The sequence below is a fragment of the Alligator sinensis genome, unplaced genomic scaffold (genome assembly GCF_000455745.1).
Source record: "Alligator sinensis unplaced genomic scaffold, ASM45574v1 scaffold842_1, whole genome shotgun sequence".
Lineage (NCBI taxonomy): Eukaryota > Metazoa > Chordata > Crocodylia > Alligatoridae > Alligator > Alligator sinensis.
In genome coordinates this window covers 1,092,734-1,117,484 of record NW_005842295.1, presented here as the reverse complement: position 1 = coordinate 1,117,484, position 24,751 = coordinate 1,092,734, and the positions used below count along the sequence as shown (strand labels likewise).

Below are 24,751 nucleotides of genomic sequence, written 5' to 3'. Positions count from 1 at the left end.
CCCAATACTCAACCACCAATTACTTCCTTTGCGCTTTAATATTAGAACAAATATATGCAAAATTATGTTTTTACAGCATCTGTAAGCTTAACAAGACAGCATATAAAGTTAAAATATGTCAAATTTCTTAATACTGAAAAAATAATTGTGGCGCTTCAAACAAGGCAAACTCCAGCAACAGCAGCTTTCTATCAATTCATTTTCTATCAGATCAAATTTTTAAAAGGTCAAAATGAGCAAGGTGGGCGGCCTCACAACTGCAAACAATGTGAATACATAGCTTTAAGACTATTAAGCAGGTGACAAGCATTTAATATTCTGGTGCTTGCAAGGGGAAAGGTCAAGTAATAGTAATCAGAAAGTTACCCACACTAGAAAGCTCTCCCCACGACAAACACTGTAGTGCATGCTGGACTTCATTAAATAGGATTTTACATCTATATTTTGTACCAAGTACTGTACTTCATTTTCATATTGTTATATAAAGCCAAACAGATTTAAAGTACTTCTAAAAGTGTTTGTTGTTTGTACTGTAAACCAATGTAGTTGTTTTAGAAAAACAAATTAAATCTCAGTTTAGCCTTAGTCCAGTTTTAATTCTTTCAGTTAAAGACACCAAAATTAAACCTGTTAAATTTGTAGTGTAAAAACAGCATCCAGTTTAGTGTTAAACTTTCATTTGAATTCTTGCAAGCAAACGTGCACCATGAACAGCATTTTCACAAGCTATAGTCTTGGCAGGAGGAGTCATTTTTCTTGTGCCGTGGAGAAGTGGTAGCCTTTGTAGGTGATGGGGATGCTGTACCAGGTGATTCAGGGCCTCCTTCCACAATGATTGGTGAAGATGCCAAAAGAGGCACCTTCTTTCTCCCCAGGAACCCTCCTCCTTCAAATCCAATCTTCTTTTTATTCTCTGAGCGGGTTTCACATTCATCATCTGTTCCTCTCTTCTTCAATTCCAAAGTGCTTTCAGGCATTTTCTGAACCTCTGTTCCACCATCTGATGTTCTAGCAGCTCTTACTTCAAGTACTGCTGCCTTTCTATCAGTTCCATTGCTGTCACCTGCAATCTTCTTCGGTTCAGCTTGTAGTGGACTCAGATTGCCATTCTCAGGGACAGCTTTGTCCACCATACTTTTGTTTAGATTGAAAGTCTGAAAATCCCTGTAGCTGTGAAAACTCTCAGTCCGCCTTGCCCTGGCTAACAAAGGACTCTCTCTATATGGCCTCACTGAGCCATATGTAGCAGTTTCATGGATGGTTTCGTGATGTTGTAACTGGAGACTGAAAATACATTTGACAGTAAACAGTTTGGTCTATTAGTCACAACACATACTGATACTAGCAAACATCACTTTCAAATTTCTCACATTTCAGCTTAATTTTCAAGAGGTGAGAGACTGCTTGCAAAGGAGAGGGTAAAAACGCACAGGAAGCTACTTGGCCTGGATTCTCGGTCGTTAACAGAGTATATATTTGTGTGATCCATGGCAATCAGTCATTTACATAAGGTAGGAGTGCTAGACCTCTGGCTTATGGACCAAATGCAGCCTGTGGAGCCATGGCATCTGGTCTATAGGGCTCCCCACAGGTTGGGAAATTTGACAGTAGGGAAACAGGGGCAATTAACACTGCCACCCTTTCTGCTGCCAAATTCCCACACCCCCTCTCCCCTGTATGGTCAAATTGGTGTCAGGCCACACGCCCTTCCCCTATGCAGCTGAATCGGGGCTGGGCTGTTCCTTGCCCCCCCTCCATGTGACCATGAAGAGCTCCCCAGTGCCTGCCCCAGAAGCTGGATCAGGGCCACTGGCCAGATCTGGCCTACGGACGTACTGAGCACTGTCCATCTGGCCTGCTGGGGAATAAAGATTGAGCAACATGGATGTAAGGGAAAAGTTTCTAAACACTTGGAGACTTGTATCCTATCAGCTGAATGCCTTCTAACCAAAGAAAAATGTGACTTATAAAGGATGTTCCTAATTGGGAATATTTCAGAGCTGTTCATTTCCAAACAAACTCAGCTGTGTTTGTCCTAGTGTTGGAAGTAACATTTTCTTGGAACATCCAATTTGTTGATATCCACAAGCAAGGTCTCACTCAGTCCTCGAGCGGTGAACATACAAATTTAATAGGAGCTAGAGGTACGCTTGCCTTGCAAAAAAAAAAAAAAAATCAGGGCACTTGTTTAAAGGAACCAAAGTGAAAGTTAGATGTAAAGAGAGATCAAATGCTGAAGTTTGAAAGTCCGAGCTCCAACCTTGGCTCTATTCACCTTACAGTGTGCAACAGGGAACTCTGGCTTACCTGGAATTTGATTCCCGCAGACGGTTTTGCTGAACCACTGAAGTGGCTGGACTGATGTTAGGAGTGGCACAGCGAGACGTGCTCAGATCACACTGATCAAGCAACTTAAGCAGCTCTTCTTCTGTTGGACCCCCTATATCTTAGGGGAGAGAGAGATACTGATCACCCATCACATCTAACACTAGCATTCCAACTGAAAAAAATGTAAGTTCCATTACACTGCACCCTACCCTTGTCTTCACTTTTATTAACCATGTCCATGGCTGTGGTCAGATCCCACATCTGAATGCTGCCATTTGCATGGCCTGTGAAGAGGTAGCGACGTGGCCTTGAGCCCATCCTACTGGATCCTTCACATTCTCTTACAGTAAATGATGAAATTGTAGTACAGTCTACTGCCTGGATCTCACAGATTCTACGAACAAAAACAGAAACAACCAACGTTTAAACACAATAGTAGCAATACTAAGAGCTAATGGTTGGACATCTGTGAAATAAGTCTACTATACCTTAGGAGGTGATTAAGGCTTAGTTTTTTTATTAAAAGAATTAAACTATGGCTGGGAGGAGCTATGGTTTGTTTTATGGGATAATGGACTTTCATCCTTAAGTTTCAGTGAACTGCAAAAGTTCTCTGTCAACCTTGGGTCTCTCGCCCACTTTTCCCCATTCCAATTTGAGAGGGATGCACAGAGCGCCCAATACAGCTCATGAATTTACTAGTTTTAAAGGAATCTGAGCTACAGACTTCTAGATTCACTTGTACAAGTGCTGATCTCACTGGAGTAGCACAATCCTTAAATCTCCAATACTGGCTTTGAGACCATGCACAAAAACAGTATATTTGTTTAAAAAGTGACAGAAGTTAAGCTAAAAATTTTGGTTCTACCGCAATAGTCCAGAGTGAGCAGTATTTGGGTCATCCAGTCTGTCCCTAATGCACATTTTATGCCTGCATTTGGCCCTTAGAAAAGTTTAAATGCAAGTAAAAAACCTCAATACCTCACTTTCAAACTGACTAAACAAAGGAAATAGGCCATTTGTACAGAAAAAAAAAAATCTCTTTTTTGGTTAAGGATCAGAGAGAAGAAAAAGTGACAAGATTACCCAATTCCTTTTTCTTTTCTTTCCTCAGAATTACTACTGATGGCATCAACATTTCAGGCTTAAAGTTATCAAGCAGAAGCACAGGTTGATTAGAAGTAAAAGCACACAGTGTCTACATTAATACAAGAGGGCAGGGAACAAGACCAGGTCAGATCTGAAGTGGGTTTTGAATTATTACTTTGCTAAAATTTACCCTAATATAACATTAATTTTAATAAACATTTGGCAGTTTCTTCATTGCATGTGTATAACACTAAATCACAGAGATTTAGAACACTTATTGGGAAGATTACTTGGCCTCCAAACATATTACCAGCTTTCTAATGTTATTTACTTTAAAAAAAAAAAAAAAACTAAACAAGCTGTCACACAGCTAGCCTGGATGCACAGAAAATGTAATCCCCTAATTCTTTTAAGAGTTGCTTATGAGTTTATGTAATGAACTATGATGCAAAAGATTGATTCTTCTGAAGAGTTTCACTCATTACAAGATTAAGCAATTAAGAAATGATGTGTCATATCGTAGGTACAGTGAATCATTACTAACAGAGAGAGATGGCATCAGTAGTTTCAATTTAAAACCCGGTCTATCTTCTTCAAATAATAGCCAGGGATTTCAAAAGCACCTGGGATATTGCCACCCCATCACTGGCATTTTATGTGGTTTAAAAAGGAAGCGTATAATCTATTTACTTATTACAAAAGGTGGTGTTGTACAGAAGCATATAGGAGAACACAAAAAAAAGTGACTCCAAAATCAGCAACATAATTTAACATCTACTGGGAAGACTGAAAATTACACTTTGGTCGTAACACAATTTTACTGTTGCAATACAAGTACAATACAAATTGATTTTAATGTCTTTATTTAGCTCCTTTTGTCCAAAGAAAAATGAAGCACTTGACAAAGATCAAGACAGACAAAATCTCCTTGAGGCAAGTATATCTGTTTTACAAATGACTTTGAACAGCCCACAGATACATTAAATTGGCGTGACTGTTGTAAAGAGAACCTGGAGTCCTGTTTTCCTATCCATGTGAATGGGGAAGGGTTATTTTGGAACACAGAATAAGAAAGAAAAACCTAATCGCAAGTTATTTAATATTGTGACAACTAGTTTGACTCAAGGTCTTATTCAAATAATAAAATGTTCCAGGTCTTTGGCCTTGCTTTTGTTACAAATAATTTAAAAATTCTCTCTCAGCAGTACTTTTACTTTTTTGTACTACTTGGTATTTTTTTTCCCAAAAAACTGAGAGTTTCAGTTACAGAAAGTGAAAGCTACCAATAAGGCCATCATTGTAAATATGTATGTATAGATATATCACTGTTTTTATAGTCACTGGACAACTATTTTAAGGTAACTTGTGATTATGCTAGTTGTCCTGCAACCACAGAACAAGAAAAATCTTGTCTGTGATCTGATACTTGCATTTGATATTAGAGAAACCTTGTCAGTTCTTGGTATAGCTGTATATACATGCACACATGCCTAAATGTGTGCACGTGTATACATATTATTTTATACATGCATGCAAAGTACAGCAAATGGATTTTAGGTGAGCTGCACCAGGTAGCCATAATAAACAAACAACTGCTTGAAAGCAGAGCTGTGGTAATTACCTTTTTCCTGTAGAAGATAACCGCACAAAAAGCTTATTAGTGATGGGAACAACTTTCTGAATGAACACCTGTTGATCATCACGCTCTCCAAATGGTCCTGGAGTTAGAAAGAGAAGTATGCATTTTAAAACACATTCCTTCAACATTTAATAGAAATAAAAATCACTTTCCTATATTTAAGGTTGTTGGTTGTAGCTGTGTTGTTCTAAGGACATCGGCAAACAAGGTTCTTTGGGTAGATGTGGTATCTTTTATTAGACAAACTAAATAGTTGGAAAAATTGTTCTTTGCAAGCTTTCAGGCACAAACACCCTTCTTCTTGGACAGAGAAAACGTCTGTTGGTGTTTGTGTGCTTTCCTGGATCTTGATTCCTATTCTACCCAGGAAGGCAGACATACACCAACAGACTTTCCCTAAGCCTGAAGAAGGGCATTTGTACCCCAAAACTTGCAAAGAACAATTTTTCCAACTGTTTAGTTTGTCTAATAAAAGATAACCACATCTAGCCAGAGAACCTTGTCTGCCTATTTCCTATATTTAGACATCTTACAAGAATCTGGAATCATATTAAAATCACACGCATTCTGGAGTCTATGCTGATTTGCACTTTAGCAGACAAAACAGTGCTTTTGTATTGTGCTGTGTAATTATGGAATACTAACCTGAAGAAACCCAACAGGAGAGGTGTTCAGTTTTGCCTAATTCTGAACCGCAAAGAAGCAAGTTAGCCACGTGGATGTGTGCGCTGGGCCCATATCACATGCCTGGTCTGAAAGGATTAACTCCCAAACTACATACGTGCTACATGCATGCCAGTAAGCTCTGCCTGTGTGTGGCTATACTGCTTCAGCTTTAGGAGTTCAGGCACTTGGAGCAGGTTTAACACAGCACAGCCTCAGGCTGCACAGACCTCTCTTTAAATTGTTACATTTTGTTACACCTTTACTTTAAGAAGGGTTAATAAAACATTACATATAATAAGAAAGTGATGGACTCTGTAATATGATACAGATGCAACTAGGGGTGCACCGATAAAGATTTTTTGGGCTGATACCAATGGTTGATTATTAACCAGCCATAAATTGGCCAATATGCAGCCCGGCAGCTTGGAAAGCAGCGTCTGGCCAGTAAGACTGTCAAGGGGAGGGAAGGGTGTGGGGGTGCAGATTGAGGCCCCAACGATGAGGGTGGGAGTGGGGCTGGGGCAGAAGCAGGTGCTGCCCAGCCGGGGGAGGACGGAGCCGCAGACAGCTCGTCCGGGGGCACGTGGAGAGGGGACAGCTCCTCCCACTGCATATACCCTTGGAGGAGGCACAGGAAGCATGTGCCCCCCAGATTTGTGCGTGGGGCAAGGGCGGGCTGCCTGCTCTGGGCTTGGGGCAGGTGGCAGCAGTGGGGCTGGGAGGAGAGCTATGGTGAATTCTGGGGTAGCTGTAAGCCCACCTCATAACCACCCCTCCCGGCGCTGCTTCTGCCCACGCTGCCTAGCCCGATTGCAACCCCAGCCCAGACCCCCTGCCAGGAAGAGGCTGGTGCAGCCCCCTGGCCTTGAACCCACAGTAGGCAGCCTGCGCCCACCCTGTGCACATATGTGGGGCTGTGCACAGTTGCGGGAGCTGTCCCCTCCACTCCCCCCATACAAATCACCAGTGGCTCCATCCTGTGCCCCGCCCCACCCCGGCTGGCCACCTGCCCCAGTCTCAGCATCACTCCCTCCCTCACCATGGGACCTTCATCTGCCCCCCTCACACCCCTATCCCCCCACACACTTACCGGCCAGACTCTGCTCTCCAAGCTGCCTGGCTGCATTCTTGGCTGTATGCGTGCTGTGGCTGTGCACACGCATGCAGCATTTAAAGTAGATGACATTAATCAGCTACACTGGCCAAAAAAAGCCGACTGCCAATAATATCAATTTTCGTTTTATCAGTGCTGATATAATATGGACCAATATATCAGTGCACCTCTAGATGCAACTATTACTAAAACACCTAGGGGCAAATTCACAGTGAGTGCAGTGATACCATCTTTTTGGACCACTCTGCAGTAGTAGCAGCTGGGGACCCAAGTCCGGTAAGAATTCTGTTGCCATGCTCAACAGCATATCCTGTCCCTTTCCCTCCTTCCCCTGCCCACCACAGCTACTGTCTCTGGCTGCGCTCTGAGAGAGGGAGGTCCACAGCTGCTCCTGCCTGGGACAGCAGCAGCAGTGGGTGGGTTACTTCTCCCTGCTCCATCCCCCTGGGTGTTTCTTGCCAGCCTGGCAGCAGGCTCAGGGAGGGGGAAATCCACTCATCACTGCTGTCCCCAGTAACACTCCACCACAAAGCAACTTGTATAGGGCAGTGGGGAAGAGAGTGAACAGGAGGGGAGGGGAAGAGATTCTAACCCAATTGAGACTTCCTTTTTTTAAAAAGTCCCCAGCTGCAGCTCCCGTGGTATCGTCTGCCCGTCCCAAGGCAGGTTATTGTGGGGAGAAGCATTAAGTGGGGGTATGGCCATTGCTCCTACACTCAGTTATACAAAAACCTGGATCTGCCCATTGATACAATCATTCTTCTAGAATTCAATTTTTGTTTTAGTCTTACTGAGCTCTCTTAAGTGCTAACGGGGACATACAAATACATCTGGGGAAGGGGGGAGCCTGTTTGAAGTCAGACCTACAGAACTTATAAAAAAAAATTATTTTTTTTTTAAATAGCTATGGAGGGGTACCTTGAGTCTAAAAAGTTTGAGACCCACTGGTTTAGATAATCATTTCAGGAAAGTAAGGTATAAGCCAGAAAAACAGGCAAACAGTTTGCATCATTTAATGGAAATGGGCAAAGCAAAAAAAAAAAAAAGTCAACGTGACTTTACCCACCCTTACTAGGAATTAATTTTCAATGAGAAATATAAGAAACACTACAACATTTAAGAGGCAAGCTGATCTGACTCTCCTGTAACTGTAACTACTGAGAATCACAGCCACTTTACTGATGCCAGTGTCAGTGATGCCCGTATTAAAATGAGAATACAATTAAGACCAGGGACCCCCAACTGAATTTCAATGCATCTCCCCAAGCACAGCAGCACTCCAAAAGTCCAGTATGCAGTAATGGAGAAATATATCGGCCTACCTATGTCATTTCCAGAAGAGTAACTGCCATGGCTCTCTGTTTCCTCCAGTGACAAGATTTTGAATGAAGCCAAGGGAGTAGAACCTGGCTGTGTCGAAATCATTCCTCTGAAACGAGTAACAGTCCATGTCCGAACATGGTTGTTATCAGCGCAAACTAGAAAAAAAAAACAGAAAAGAAGAGAGTAAAGACATGGGATTCTTTCCAAGAAAGAAACTTTTGGGTTTAATTCTTCCTTTTTTGTTTTTTTAAGCAGACCTTTGAATTTATAAGCTATAAACTTTCAGGCTATTACCAAAGCCATTAGGTCTTACACTAAATCAGCATCACACGGGGTTCAAGCGATGATCTCTACTTGCAAGCTTTCTTCACATTTCTCAGGCTCGAAAATTTTTGTCCTGCTCTCTCCTACTCTCACAAAGCATAACAAATACTGCAATGGAAGGTTTTTAAGAAGCATTTGTAGAATGGCTGATATTAAGTTTCATATTATATTTCAGTGAGCTAGAAAGCAAAATTCATTAAAGATTCTTAAAATTGTCATCTTACATTTTTAAATCAATCACTCTTCTTACCTTCCCATCTCATCTACTGTTCTTGGCTCCTTAGCTAAGCAGCGCTAGTGGCTACTCTGACTCACTTGCATTATTCTCCTCCAGCAGTATGAACTGAATATGATATTGATGTGAAAAGATCTCAGCAGAGAAAGTGGTGGACCAACCTCTCATTCTCCCACCCTCCCATCCAGTTATAGGCTGGATGACTCCTCATGCTTCATTTCAATTGACAATTAATCCTTTATTTAATCACTTGAGGAGCTACAATATCAACGCAACCGCAATCCCATACTAGCTGAACAAAAATCTAGTCTGAAGTGCCTCAAAATCCAATCCACAAATCAAATACAGTGCAAGCAGCTGCACTGTAGCCTCTTAAACACCATGCTGTCAACAGGCCTCACTTATCTATACGTGAAAGTGTAGTTCAGTCTCTCTGTGCCTTTAGTCATCTGCAGAAATTGCAAACAAGCATGTTGGCTGCAAGTAATAGTGTTTTTGCAATATTGACACTTTGCTCCTTGGAAAAAAAAAAATCCTCTCTCCAAATACATTTCACATTGGCTAATGACCAGATATAACCAAATCTCAGTTACTACTGACATGGGCTAGATTTCAACCAGTAACACTTAGGCAAAAAAGTTTTCATGGCCTACTGCAAATCAGCTGGACTGGAAGTTTTGCTTTTACAAACAAATACCTCTTTAATCTCTGGAAAACTGCATTTAAATTCTGCAGGAAAAAGTCTCTCTTTTACTATTAGTAGTAGTAGTAGTACTACTACTACAACAACTCTGGAGCAGGAGACTAGAAATGCTGAAGGAGCTTCAAATTAAAAGCAATTAAAAAGAGTAAAGACTTGTTCAAGTCCATATGTTATGTGCAGTATTAAACCAATTTTACTGTACACTGTCCCTGTATTTTAAACCTGTGCTGTGCTCCAGATTTTTTTGTATTCAAAACCTATATTGTGTAGTTAGGGGCAAGAAACTGGGTGTTGACAGCTGGAGAAGGGCTCTGTAGGCAAAGCAAGCATGAAAGGAAATTTGAATTCTTGGACAGACATCATTGCTAAAATAAATCCATCAGCAAAAGTTTTATATTGATAAACATATTGTCATAATTAAAGAATGGTTTTTATTCCATTTTAATACAAAGTTCACATCTTTTGGAGGCTCTCACACTGACTTTAGGTTTGTCTATACAAACAATGTGTACTACATAATACATTTGTCATTAATTCAATACAATGTCCTTGTTGCTGGCAGTTACACAAGGTGCCTATAGCTATTTAGCTTAGCAGAATAAACTGTCACTATGAGACACTTTTATATCAATGCAACTGTGTCCATACTAGGGGAAACAAATGTAATGATTTTAGCAGATAAGAGAGAGGGAAAAAAAAAAAAAAAAGTCACAGCTTTAACCAAAAGTTTTATCAATACAAAAAAAAGTGCGCAAACCAGGCTCAGGCAAACAACATTTAAACAATTCCAACTATTGTTCTCCACAATTGTAAAGGGCTAGAAACTCCAAAAATAGCATATGTGCTTGTTTTCAAATTAGGAAGAATCTTGGTTGGGATAGGTATATAAAAATGCAGAAAACAATGATTTGATTGAAAACATGAAAAAAAGGTGATCATGAGTAATCGTCGTTTTGATATCTGAATAAAAATGATTTAGCAAAATCAGTATGATGTTGAGACAGGGACTATGAATAAAGTTAAACACATTTGAAAAAAGCCCAGACTTATCCTACGCACACTGGTTGTACTGTGCAAGTCCTGACTTTTAACCTTTGGTTTGTTTTGGGCTGTAAAACAGTCCATATCTATCCATCCTGCATGGCTGTTATGAGCTTTTAGTCAACAAAGAGAACAATCTATCATAGTGTTGCTATAGTTTTTCATATCTGCTTGTGGCTGTTTCTGAAATGATTTAAGAGACTACACTGAAATACAAAGAACACAGTGAATACCATTTCATTTGGCAAGCTGATTCACTAGTTAATTTTCCACCATTTGGAACCTTTAAATCCAAATGTATGTCTTTCAGAAAGAGATGGATGCTCTAATTTAAGCGAGGTCAGAAGCACATGTGCCACAAGTGGTATGGGCAGCCTCTGTTTGTAGCACACAGCAGATCGGAGAGGGAGCAGGCAGCACGCTGGCAGATAAGGCATGGAGCACAAAGCAGAGCAGCAAATAAGGCAGGGAAAGGGCACCCAAATAGCACTCACGGATGGTGCAGAGCTTACATTTTTGCACGCTGGCTGAAAAGGTTGGTCCCCACTGCTCTAACTCACAGTTCTGAGTTTGCCAGTATTTTTTACACCACAGTTAAGAATAATCTCCGTCACTCTTCAAATTAGGGCCCAGGAATGTGCTAACTGCACTTAAAATACAAGCAGCTGAGTGTTCAAGCAGTAAAACACATGCTAAGTGCCATTATAGCATAGCAAAGTTACGACTTCTCTGTCAAGGAGTATCTCCAAAATATATTACCTAACATGTAATACAATGAGGAGAGACTGGTGTGGGGGGCAGACTGCAACACTGTCTGATGTTCCCAGGCCTGGCAACCATACACTGCAGTGCAGCAGTCTTCAAGGACTCCAGGGCTTACAATACATTTTATTTATATTGTAGCAAGCATTACCATAACACTGGTCAGACAGCTTTCTAACTCATAGTAATGCTTACTATGATCTAAATAAAACAAGTCTTGAGTATAACATGCAACCAAGTCTTTACTGCGTGAGGTTCTTTAACCTGCCTTGGGCATATCAGACTAGATGATCCCAGAGATCCCTTCTGGCTTAAAAATTCAGTATTAACAACATTCTTTAATATAAATTAGTCTTCAAAATTGCCTGCTTTACAGCACATGATCTGAGCCTTCAAGAGGTCGAGAACTGATATAAATACCTTCAAATGTGTGTGCAAGTTCATCTGAACATGAAACTATTCATACAAAACACATTTAGTGCATTTACTCTAAGGATTTATGCATGAACAAGTCCTCTTAGAAATTTTCTTGCCTTTCTTTAATGAAACAAAATTAAATATAGTGCTATGGATAAGATGATGCAAAGCAGTCCAACTGTTTTACAGTTCTCTATCCATATGACGGCTGTCTCTGCTCAGATTTATTTCAGTAGAGATTTACAGCTATACGTAGAACTACCACCACCAACACCCTGCAATATATAGAGAAGGAGGTTAATTAACCCATATCTTGCTGCTGTTTACAGAAATTAGTATCTAATTATGCAGCTTTTGTATTTCTCTCTGTGAAGGAAATTACAAGTTACTGCAAATGTGATATTAAATATTTGTAAAATATATTGCATCTTGAAGAACTTAAAGACCAGGACAAGCATATAAATCATTTCAACCCTATTTTCACTGCTTATAGATGCCAAAATGGGATGCATTGCAACAATAATATATTCAACCGAATCTTCAACACACTTAATCTTCTCAGTTCCATTCATTGTTTTAATAGCTGTTTTTGCCCTAATGTGCTCATGTAGAAGTTTTCCCTTTACGTTTAATAAGGAGTTAGCAAATTCAAACTAATAGGAGTCCAAGGAAAAGGAAAGAATTCATGACTATGCTAAGAAATGAAAAAGGCAGAAAAAAGTAATCCATGTGCATATGTGCAGGTAAACAAGATTACCTGACACAAGGTGCTTCTCGGAGAGCATGATCTTTGTAACAGGACTTCGATGAACTGTGAAAGTCTGAAAAAGCTGAGGGCCGGACCCAACTGTTTCAGGGTGCTGTACAATCACTCTCACTGCTCCAGAGCTGGTGCCATATGCAATCTCAATCCAATTGCCACTTACACCTACAACAGGAACAACCACAGAAATGTCTTCTGAAAACCAACATTTCCTTTTAAAGAGGTAAAACATTATTCATTGTACTGATGTAAGTAACTATTTTAGCACTCCTAACTAATGAACTTAAACATTTTTGAAATTGTCACAAAGTCAGTGAGCTTACTTCCAAGGCAATCATTCGCCATCTACTATTGTATAGTATGTACCCCAGTACCTCCTGCATTGGTTCCCTGCCCCTCCTCAAAAAAAACAAAAACAAAAAAAGAGATGGGAGGGAAGAGAACAAATCAGACCATCATGCAGATGGTCTATGGTAAGACCATCAAAGCAGTCTTTCTGGGTTTTTCAGAGTGAAAAACAGCAAGACTAATCTGTCATTCAAGCTTTTCTTCCCTCTCAGTTGCATCATAAATACAGTTATGGAAAAGAAACAAAATCTTTCCTGACATACCACCTAGCCCCATTTGAAAAAACCAAAACAAAACAATTATTTTCCAAACATTTATAAATAGTAACTTACACAGATTAAACTTGTGTTGTTACTGACATGATTTCTTGTAACACTTAACAAGAGAGAGAAGAATGCAAACCTCAGTGGTGCATGTGAAATATATCAGTGCTGAAGTATTATTTCCAAATAAGATGCCCTTTTGTCTATAGCCATTTAGTAGATATTTTTTTCTTTGCTGTGGACCATGCCATCTGCTCAGCATGCACAGGAGCAGAAAAGCAACCCCAAATTGCAAAGGTTGTTAGTACCCTCTGGTCTGAACCCATGTTTTGAAGGTTTTATTGACCTTTCATGCCTGCATACAGATTCCCAGCAAGCAACTTTGGCACAATCTGACCATGCTGGGGAAAAGAAAAAAAAAAGAGAGACATGTAGGATGCAGTCAGCATACCCACACGATGTTACAAGAACATTGAGTCTTAAAAAAAAAGGAAGGAAGGACTAACAAGACTGCTAAAGAAGAGTTTCATACTATGAATATTTGCATAAATGGGTCTGGGAATGAATCCATCTTGATCAGGAGCAATAATATTTGGACATTCCAAATCCTAGAATACCGTAATGAATTTCTTTTAATTAAGAAAAATTCTCACTCAAAATGACAGTTTACATAATAATACAGGTGACATGAAAGTGTAAGTAAGTTTAGGGGTTTAGGTTGTAGCCGTGTTGGTCTAAGGACACAGGCAGACAAGGTTCCTTGGGTGAATTTGATCTCTTTTATTAGACCAACCCAAATGGTTGGAGAATAGTTATTAAGCAAGCTTTCGGGTTCAAAAACCCTTCGTTAGGCCATCCAGGAAGAGCACACACCAACTGCTGAAGCTTCCTTAGCCTGACGAAAGGTTTTTGAACCCGAAAGCTTGCTTAATAACTATTCTCCAACCATTTGGGCTGGTCTAATAAAAGATATCAAATTCACCCAAGGAACCTTGTCTGCCTAAGTAAGTCTAAAACACAGGTTTGTTTTTTTAATGGAATAAGCAAATCTTTATAAACGTGGCACTGCAACTGCTGTTTAAAACTGAAATATTCTTAAAATATGCGCTACTGAAACCTTACTGTTCGTTGACCTTCAGAGAAGTATAATACAAATTGAAGTTTTATACAAACTTGTTTTGGGTGTGAGGTAGACACTGAGCGCTGTAATAGCATCATTGGAGGGATCATGGTAAAGTTCTGTCACCAGCAGATCATTATCCTTCATTCGCAAGGGAAACTTCTGCATGTCTATCAAAAGAGAGGTATTATGGACAGTCAAAGAGCAAAAATTTAGAAATCGATTTGAAAACCACTTCATCCCTTCATAAGATTTTATTTCTGTTAAGAATAACTGTTGATTGGCAGAAATATGGAACAATACAATCTTAATATCTTGTAATGTTTTTGTTCTTACCTATGTAATAGATAGAGCCATTGTTACAACCCAACAGCAAGAAAGATCCAGCAGTATCATAGCTTGTGATAGGAACAACATCCTGAACCTAGTGCAACAGTAAAGGAAATTCAAAACATTAGTTTACTGCTTTCTTCCAATTCTGAATCTGTTGTTTAAAAAAAAACCAAAAAGAACTTTACTGCTTTTTGTATTCCATTTAAAAACAACAACAAAAAACCACCAAACAAAAATCTTTGGGTTCTTATACTGTACATATCACAAACAAACATATGGGAGGGATTTTCAAAGTTTTCAGCATTTCAATAATTCTGTTACCAATGATATCATTGTGAGCTATATCACCAAGTCCAATTAGAGTAGACGGGGTCAGCACTGAGCGCTTGACAACCTACCTTCAAAGTGAGCAGACACATACGCACTCACCAGCTAGAAGGAGCAACTGTTTACTCAGCATAAGACTGCCTTTACAGGGGGCAATGGTGTGTGCACTGTTTTCTGTTTTAATTCCAAAAGCTGAAGTGTTGATAGAGCACCTTTAATTAGTACACCCTGATACTTAAACAACACACATTTTTATATACAATATAAATCTTTCTTTTCCCCTACTGATATTTAATGTCGTTTAGCACAGGGCAATAGAAGAGTGCCAAAGTAACACTTGCAAATATGTTTAAGCCTATCTATCTCTTTTTAACACCTTTGGGAACTCCTGCTAGTTTTGAAGGGGCTGGTAAGCAACACTCAGATAAGGCCTCCTTAAACTTCCAAATTCCTCTCTGGGCCTTCTGCTTGTACTACATACAGCTATCACTGTATTTATTTGAATATAAGATGACCCTGCTTATAAGATAACCCCTGAATAATTAGATTCTATATATGGAAAATGTATAAATGTTATAATTTTCCAAGTACACAATCTAATTATTGGTGGTTTGCTTTGTATTTGTCCCCCTCCCTTCCCCACATTGCTATAGCAAGGAAAATAAATCTGGAGGGATCAGGTAGCCCTTCTGCCCTCTGGTTCCCCCTATATTTTTCCTCAGCCAGCTTCTTCCTCCTCTTCTTGCTGTCAGAACCTGCTCTCCCCGAGTACATGCAAATTTGAAAACACCAACCTTAAAATTAAACATGGCTGTAGTAATCTAAATATAGTACCCATAGACTTCAGTTCATCTAGAATTCATTCATATTACTTTAAAAAAAACCAAAAAAACTTTTGCAAATTTTTGTACCGGTGTTCCATAAACATACTTTTAAGAAGCACTTTAGCACCTACTTCTATATAGTACAAACCGGGTGCATCTACACATGCAAGTAATGTGTAGCAATAACCTCCAACACATATTGTGCTGGAGTTTATTGTTCAAATGTGGATACCAGGAGCGTGTGCCTGGGACTGCAGCACCTTAAGCCAGGTCATAGCAACCCTGGCTGGCAAGAGATCCCCAGGGTCAGCCTGCCAGCCTGTGGCTGCTCCAACCTAGCTCAATGTACTGTAGAGGGGCTCACTACAGGACAAATGCGCTACAATGTGAGGCTAGCCAGCAGGCAGTCCCCGCACCAAAGCGCCCTTGTGTCCCATCCAGCCCCATCACCATCTACACATGTGCTGCTGCAGAGTGGAGATCTCTGCCAAAGGATAGTACTTGTGTTTACAAGTACTAACCTAAGGTGGAGTTAATTTACTCCATCCTAATAGCACTACATGTGTAGATGCTGAGATGTTTATTCCAGAGCCAATTAGGCAACTCCACAATAAACATCTCATGTAGATGTGCCCACTGTACATGATATTAGTCCATGATTTACCATATAATTAGGAATGTACAGATATCACGATTCTGCAATTTTCAAGGAAATAGTAATTTTGGGCAGGCCCCGCTGAAAAGCACAGGCTCTGCAGTAAAGCATAAGGTCCATCCTTTTGGTGGGCTCCCCGAAAATAAACAAACAAATAACCCCCAAAACCAAACAAAAAACCAAACACCTCAGTGAAAATAAAATGTTGGCTCCCTCTGAAGAACCAGCAGTCCTTGTTGCTACTGTGGCCCACCTGCATAGCCTGCCGGGGCAGGGAAAGGTGGGAGGGGGGCTGCTGGCATGGCAAGACTGCTTCCGCCCCTACCCCTCACCAATGATTGACTGTGAGGGCATCTATCATATGTTCCCACCTCTCACCCCAAATCAGCAGCGGGTTGGGACCACTGGGGTCCCTCAGCCACAGGCATTGGGGGTGGGGCGGAGGGTGCACCATGCTCCACCCATGAAAACGGTTGGCACCCGGCCTCAAGATCAGTAGACCCCTACATGGAATCAGAACTCGTGGCAGAGGTGATATCTTTTATTAGACCAACTAGGTATTTGCAAAAAAATGTCTTTGTATACAAGCTTTTGGGCTCACTCACCCTCCCTCAGGCATAGGAGAATGCAAAGATTGAATTTTCATCCCCCCCCCAGGACAAATGTCACACACACACACACACACACACACACACACACACACACACACACACACACACACACCGCCACACCACACACACACACACACACACACAGCTACAACCTGTATCCCTGAAACATGGAAGATACTGTATTATAGCCATTTTTTTAATTAATGATTTTGTCTTGTAAAATTACGAAGTTAATTCAACACCTTGGAACAACCTGAAAGCTGACACCCTGGCTCCTGACCTATTGTTCTAGCTCAGTCTGCATGTTCACAGAGCTCAAAGTGCCTCAACACAGGAGAATTTCCTGCCCAGAGGAGCATCTATCCTCCTCCTCCTGTGAAATATCATAACCAAACAGAAACATACTTCAACTTCCTGCTTGACACCAGACATAGAGGTACATAGACTGTTCTAACTTTTATCTGAGCCTAATTTGCACAAAATGAATTATTCCAACCAGGAGACCTTATAACACCTTCAGCTCTCCTGTGAAATATAAAGTTTTATTTCCACCTAGGAGAAATTTTACAGTCTTCACATTCTCCTGTGACTGAAGAAGGGCAAGTGTGCCCAAAAGCTTACAAATAAAGATTTGCTTTGGAAATATCTAGCTGGTCTAATAAAAGCTATCACCTCTACCACGATTTCAGATTCATTTTGCCTGTAGACCAGTACAGCTACAACCTGCATCTCTGTAGACCCCTACATAATTTGTTGGGCTGGGTCCCACCAGAGTTGATAGGATTGCAAGCCATGGTGACTCCACAGCTCAGCACTGCCCAGTATGTGTGTATAGTAGCACTAAAGGGCTAACACAAATCCTTTTGAGGGGATCTGGAGTACATGTGCCAATAAGCCCTCCCCCGGACTGAAATCAGATGCTTGTGACACAAATCATGGGAGCCTCCAAAAAATTATATGCAGATCAGGCACAGGGGAACCCAATCTGGCTTCACATCATGGAGGGCGGGGCCATACTAATCATATGCAACAGGACAAGAGAGGGAGCAATAGAAGGATTCTGGGTGAACTGTTTGTGGCACCATTTGGTGACGTTTGCCAGAAATTTAAGGCTGGTGAAGAAACAGGAATCACTGGGAATGGGAAAGAAAGGTGCAGCTCCGCTGTGGGAATGCAGAGGAAGTTGAAATGGATGCAATATAGTGGCTCGCCATGACTTGAAAAGAGTCAGTATTGAAAGGAACGGCACTCAATGGGTGCCATCATATGGCTTATTCAGAGGAACTGCATTAATCTATGCTTGTGGTTGGTTCCAATCAGTGTATTTGTCCTGGAGACAGAGAAGGGCAGCTGGGGAGACCCAGCTTCCTGTGGCCCAACTGCCACGGGGCCACCGAGACAACAGAACACCTCCTGTGGCTCTGTACCTGCGCCAAGGAGGTATGGAAGAGGGTACAGCAGCTTTGTGAAGCGGTGACCGGAGTCAGCCAGCTAACCAGCAAAGCCGCATTGTATGGGCACCTCACCAAAAACCAGGGGAGCCCCTCGCTCCGGTTCAACCAGTTTGCATCCTGTGTCAGGAGCACCTTGTGGAAGGCCAGGAACCTGCTCCTCTACAGACAAACAGACATGGAGGTAGTGGGTTGCGTGAAGATGGCGCTGAGTGAATTCCGGACCTACCACCAGAAATCTGTAGCAGAAGATGGAGAAAATGCAGCGAACACCACCTGGCAAAGGGACACGTGGCACAGGACCATACAACCCCTGCTAAGGAAAGAAGAGAGCGACAGCAGCGGAGAAGAGGACCAGACAAGTGGGACGGAGGACAGCAACAGTGACAACAGCAGGAGGACAGTATCAGGTCCTCCAGTGGATGAGACCAGTTGAGCCGAGTACCTGACCCCAGAAGTGGGACATAGGCGGACATGTAGGGAGGGCTGGTCGGAGAGACCAGAAAGGACCGAGTGTATTTTGTGCATTCTGCGCGTGGTTTGCAGACACTGTAACAGGTACGGGTGGCCAGCAGGCCTTTGTACAGGTGCGGGTCTTCTTCTGTGATGGGATCGTTTATATATATCTATAGAAAGAGAGAAATATATTTTTACCAAAAAAAAAAAAAATTGTCCAATATGGGGGCGAAGCAAGAGCACTTGCCTGGCCGTGGGTGAAGTCAGGGACCTGGAATCCCTGGGGGTCTCTGTACGCCATGAGGTGGTCAGGATCCTGGGGACAGATTTTGACCCGGAGCTGAGCGGCAGAACAGCATGGGAGAAGACTGAGGCCAAGGCAAAACAGAAACTGGGGCTGTGGCACTTGCATTCCCTTTCCATTGGGGGGGCAGGGGGTGGCGCAGCGCACTTGTGAAGGCCGTGTTGTTACCGGTGCTTCTGTACACCGCACTGGTCTGCCCCCCTTCCGAGCATGTCGCCCGCAGGATCCAGAGGGCCATGTGGGTCTTCTTCTGGGGCTCCAGATGGGAAAAGGTCACCCAGAAGATGTTGTGCAAGGACAAGAGGGCCGGGGGCAGGGGCATGCCAGAGATCCTCCTGTTCCTATGAGCCAAGTACATGACGAGCATGATCTGTAAGCTGGCAACGGAGGCAGACACCAAAATTGCGTGTCTCGGGAGGTACTTTGCAGGGCACATCCCGAGACACTGCGGGGTCTTCACCCCGACTAACCATAGGCCATGGATCACGGACCTGCCCTGGTTCTACGAGACCTTGAACCAATGCTGTAACATGTACGGCCTGCAGAACATGGGCCTGGCAACCATGAAAAGCCACAGGAAGATCCAAGAGACAGTGAGACAAAGGGATACCATGGACCTGCTCCTGGGAGATGTATGCCAAGCCATGTGGGAGCGCATCCACCGCAAGGAGCTGCGCAAAGATCACAGGGACCTAACTTGGCTGATAGCTCACCAAGCTCTCCCAGTGAAGGCCCAGAGACAGAGAGGAGCAGTTGGGAAGACCCAGATGCCCGTGGCCCAACTGCCACAGGGCCACTGAGACAATAGAGCACCTCCTATAGCTCTGCACCTGTGCCAAGGAGGTATGGAAGAGGGTACAGCAGCTATGCGAAGCAGCGACCGGCATCAGCTGGCTAACCAGCGAGGCCGTGCTGTATAGGCACCTCGTCAAACACCAGAGGAGCCCATCGCTTTGGTTCAAACAGTTTGCATCCTGTGTCAGGAGCGCCTTGTGGAAGGTCAGGAATCTGCTCCTGTACAGACAAATGGATGTAGAAGTAGTGGGCTGCATGAAGATGGCGCTGAGTGAACTCTGAACCTACCACCAGAAATCGGTAGCAGAGGACGGAGAAGACTCAGCAAACACCATCCGGCACAGGGATATATGGCACAGGACCATACAACCCCCGCCGAGTGACGAAGGGAGAGAAAGCAGAGGAGAAGAGGAACAGATGAGTGGAATGGAAGACAGCGGCAACAGCAATGGCAGCAGCAGCGGGTCCTCCAGTGGAAGCTGGAGCAACGATGGAGAGACTCTTTGAGCCAAGTACCTGACCCCGGAAGTGGGGTGAGGGTGGACATGAAGGGAGGGCTGTTAGGAGGGACCAGAAAGGACTGAGTTTGTAGTCTGCATGTGTTGCGCGCATTTGCAGATATTGTAACGGGTACGGGTGGCCAGCAGGCCTTTGTATGGGTGCTCAGGGCGCAGGTGTGGTTTTCTGTAATGGGATTGGTTTAACCTTTTTAGGATGTAATAGGTTAGAGAGCAGATATATATAAACTAATATATATAGAGAAATATATTTTTATAATAAACCCCCCCCAAAATATGTCCAATATGGCCCAAGGTTACAAATTTATTTTCTTGAGAGATGCCAAAATTTTCCTATGGAAAGTTACAAAACAACACAGACATTCGCTTAAATGTTAAGCTGTTGCACAATAAAACTGAAAGCAATGGCAGGGCTTGAAGAAGGCTATAGCTGTTCAGAAAGGAGAAGGATTTGATTTTCTTCAATGAAATTAATGTACTTTTTAGCATTGCTTAGCATTTGAATAATGTTCTGATGATACAAATTGTCACTGGTAAAAATGCACGACATGTGAAGCTTTGCCAGTTTACACCGGCTGAGGCTATAGAATAATAGCATTAAATTCTGTTGCTTTACCAGATGAGCAAACTAAGGTACCCCAATGAAAGTCTGCAGGTCTCCTCAAAAAGAGGTTCACACTAGCTGGTATACTGGTATTTTTGATAATAACCAGCTTTATTTTTCTAAAAAGTGTAGAATGTTTTAGTGACTTAGCATCTCATCACTTAAATGCCATTTAGGCAAGTGTACCAGTCATAGTCCCAACACGATTGAGTTCTCACAGAAACATGAATGGACTAGACCCCAGAATGGCACAAATTAGGAATATACTTTCAATTATCTTACTCTTGGCTTATTTAAGGAAAAAACCTGAAGTGATGGATTGCTCCAGAAAGAGACAAATGAATACTGAAGACAAATTACCAATAGCAGTGATCAAGATAAAAAGAATGCAGATATAACTAGACTTTCCAGGAGACTAAAGAACTCAACTTACCGGAATATATATTGAATAAAATGAAGCAAAGTCATCCCTTATATGATGCTGCTTGTGAGACAGCTGTATTGACTTATTTTTGAGTGCTACCAGCACAACAGGCAGGTATTGAAGTAGCATAATTTTTGTGCTCAATCCAAGCTGAGAAAAAGTGAATGTACCTTACAATTGTGGTTATTTTGATCTGATCAAGTTCACCTTTTAACAGCAATGTTGAATCTTTGTTACCTAACAAATAAAATTATTAAGAAAACCAAACCCAAACTTTTGCCTAGACATAGAAACTTAAATAATATAGATCAAGAAACAAGACCAAAATTACAAGGTAGCTTAATTTGAGCCACATAAGGTTATCAAGCATTATTGACAGATTGAAATCTTGGCATGAAACAGCCGTTGTTTCCAGTTATCTAATTTTCAAATGATTGAGAAATCTAACTCCTTAAATGTTCTCATATTACTGATTTTCAGTGCTAGATTATCTAATGCCTGCAACTTTCTTGCTATATCATATGCCATCAAAATCTTGCCAAGGGAACATGCATTAGGGGAAAGCCACCTCAGCTAGTCTGCCCAAACTTCTGAGAATCAGGGAAGAGATGCCAAAATCTATTACAAACAAAGGAAAATTCAGAACATCCTCAGGATGCATTACATAAGATGCAAAAGCATCTCCTTTTAGCTAGAGGGAAAATAGCTGGCTAGGAAGAACTTCTTAAAAGCAAGTTTGAACTATGAAAAATTCATAAAGACTGTGGGAAAACATCAATAAAAAGAAACCTTAATTTTAAGAGAATGGAGCACTTGTTTAGTTTATATGGGAATCAGTTTGCTAACAAGCTATAAACACAAACAAAGTATTTGTTCTCCAAAGCCTCCAGTTCTGGTGGAGCAAGCTGTTTTCTACCGGAGATCAGTGTATGGTGACCTTTCTGTAGTAAATTATTGTAGGCTGTGAGGAATGTACTGTGTATTTCAGATTTGTGGACTAGTTTTATAAAAACCCGAAAAGACTAGCCCATAACTGCAGAGCAGTTTAGATTATGCATGGCAAGAAGGAACAGGAAAGAAAAAAAAAAATCAATGGTGGCATCTTCATTTTGAAATCTGATTCACTTTCATAATTTATCAGGTTTTATTCTGAAAAATTTACCTTTCCTTTTCTATGGAAAACCTTGTTGTTGTTGCCAGAAAATTCCCGTTATCCCAGCCCATGGCATACAACAATCAGAAGAACCATTTTATGCCTTATGATCTTTAATTCCAAAATCATATAGACTTTGGATCCTTAATAAGGCCTCAAACTAAGTTTTACTGCCTTGTGGTCGTCAGTATTGTAAGATATACTGGTTTGAGAGACAGGAGGGGTTAACATGTGAAAATATTCATGCATTTGTTACTGTTGTAAATAAATCATTAATGCAAAAAGGAACTCAAAGTTTTTGTGCGTTTTCTATGGTGTTAAAAAAGGCCACTTAAAAGGCACTTCAGCTTTGTTTCACTTAATGCAAACAGATTAGGTCAGTCTGCTCTATAGAAGCAAAGTATTGTCCTGTACCGGTTGCCTTTTTGTACTCTCCGTGTTATTCATTGGCAGGGTTGTTGCTTAAGGGTCAGATCAGAACTTATTCAACCACTACTGTGGCAGTCACAGAAGGAGGCCTCAGGTCAGTTCTGCCTCTTGAGATTTGCAAGGCAGCCTTTTGGATTTCATTATAATCTGTCTCTATATTGTGCCATGGAGACATGCATCTGGCTGCGTTACAAGGTTTGTTTCTTGCATGAATGCCCAACTCTTCCCTTGGTCTTGTCTGGAATCCAAGAATCTCTATTCCTGTTGTCAGAATGCATAATATAAACAAACAAACAAACAAAAAATCACACTGTATCTGACTGTATAGCTATAAAATAGAGGTCTTTGAGGCATGATATACAGTGCCATTAAAAGAATGTAGTCCCTCACTGTACCATACTTCAAACTCCCATCCTCAATTCCAGATATGCTGTTGAGAATCACAGTCATATTTATATGTAATAATGAATATGTAATTCCCCAACAAATGTAAGTTCAAATACAGGGTCCAAAAGAACAGAATAATTTTTCAACAATCAGGATGGAAGCCCGAGGATGGGAGGTTTAACATACTTGTACTCAAGAAATAATAAATATTAACAGTCAAACATTTTAAGAGCCTAAATAAAGTTGCGGGCTCCATGGTACCATAGGAGAAAAAATCTGAAAGTTTGTGAGATTGGGTGCTAAAGACATGAAGCTTTGGCATAAAGATGATGGGCACTTTAAGATATCAGTACCTTATAAAACTAAAGTGCAGATACCAGAATAGCATTCAATATTACATACATACTTACTAATATTAAGCATTATATTGATTATCTATATTAGCTATATCTAAACAAATTGATATTTCGCTTGTTTCCAAGCAAATTATGTTAGTTTTGATAATACTTGTCTTAATAAAATGCTTGAATTGAACGCACCTGCCAATGTTGAGTCACTGCATTCCATACTCCCACCTTCCCTGTATGACTGGTAGCCACCAACTGGTTGCCAATGAAGAAGAGAGCATCCACTGGGACTCCAAGACTGAATACTCCTAAAAATTGAACGAAAACAAGTCTGTGAAGCCTGCTTTTAGAATAAGCACAGACAAACAGTAAAGATCAAACCTGTCTCCTCTACTACTACATGCCTGGCTTATTACATCAGGGCCTAAATAAAAAGCCTCATTTTGTATTTGTATAGTACCTAACAAAGTGGTAGACTTTATTATGAACTTAAACCACTTCTACTTTGTGTACAGCAATATGCCAATGAGGTCAGCATCTCTTTGGTGGCAAAATTCATGCTGCAATACAAAGAATCTTTTGTTCCTTTACAGCCACGTGAAGCCCAAGGCCTCAAACTCAACTTCAATGAAGCATTAAAATGCCCTTGTGTAGTATGTCATCCATCTTGACCCCACGATTAAAGGAAAGGCACAGTTAAAATTCTGGAGTGGTAGATTCATGGTCTTGCAAGATACACTAATTCCTCCCATATCATTTCATGGCTTCCACCTAAATCAGCATAAACCCCTATGGTCACTGTATAATAAAAAAAAAAGGTGTGCCCAAATAACTTGCCTGCTTTTTAAAAATATACTTTTAGAAACAAAATTGTGGCCAGGAGAGATCAGTCCTACTAACCAAGGGAAACAAATGCAATAACAAGGATTATTAATGCAATCTAGTCTTACTTAAAAGCATTCATGTTATGATCTCTTTTTTTTGGGGGGGGGGGGGGA

The 24,751-nt window shown here is 41.3% G+C and overlaps 1 protein-coding gene across 1 annotated transcript in view; it reads right to left on the bottom strand.

The window, feature by feature from the left end:
* KCTD3 (potassium channel tetramerization domain containing 3) overlaps window positions 1–24,751 on the bottom strand; it is a gene marked incomplete at its 5' end in the record, with an annotated part of 45,997 nt that continues 21,246 nt past the window's right edge. The window contains 9 exons of the mRNA XM_025209558.1: window positions 1–1,284; window positions 2,308–2,446; window positions 2,538–2,722; window positions 5,039–5,135; window positions 8,159–8,314; window positions 12,399–12,569; window positions 14,189–14,305; window positions 14,472–14,559; window positions 23,946–24,061. Coding sequence (XP_025065343.1) covers window positions 720–1,284; window positions 2,308–2,446; window positions 2,538–2,722; window positions 5,039–5,135; window positions 8,159–8,314; window positions 12,399–12,569; window positions 14,189–14,305; window positions 14,472–14,559; window positions 23,946–24,061 — 1,634 coding nt within the window. The remainder of the gene's footprint in view (window positions 1,285–2,307; window positions 2,447–2,537; window positions 2,723–5,038; window positions 5,136–8,158; window positions 8,315–12,398; window positions 12,570–14,188; window positions 14,306–14,471; window positions 14,560–23,945; window positions 24,062–24,751) is intronic.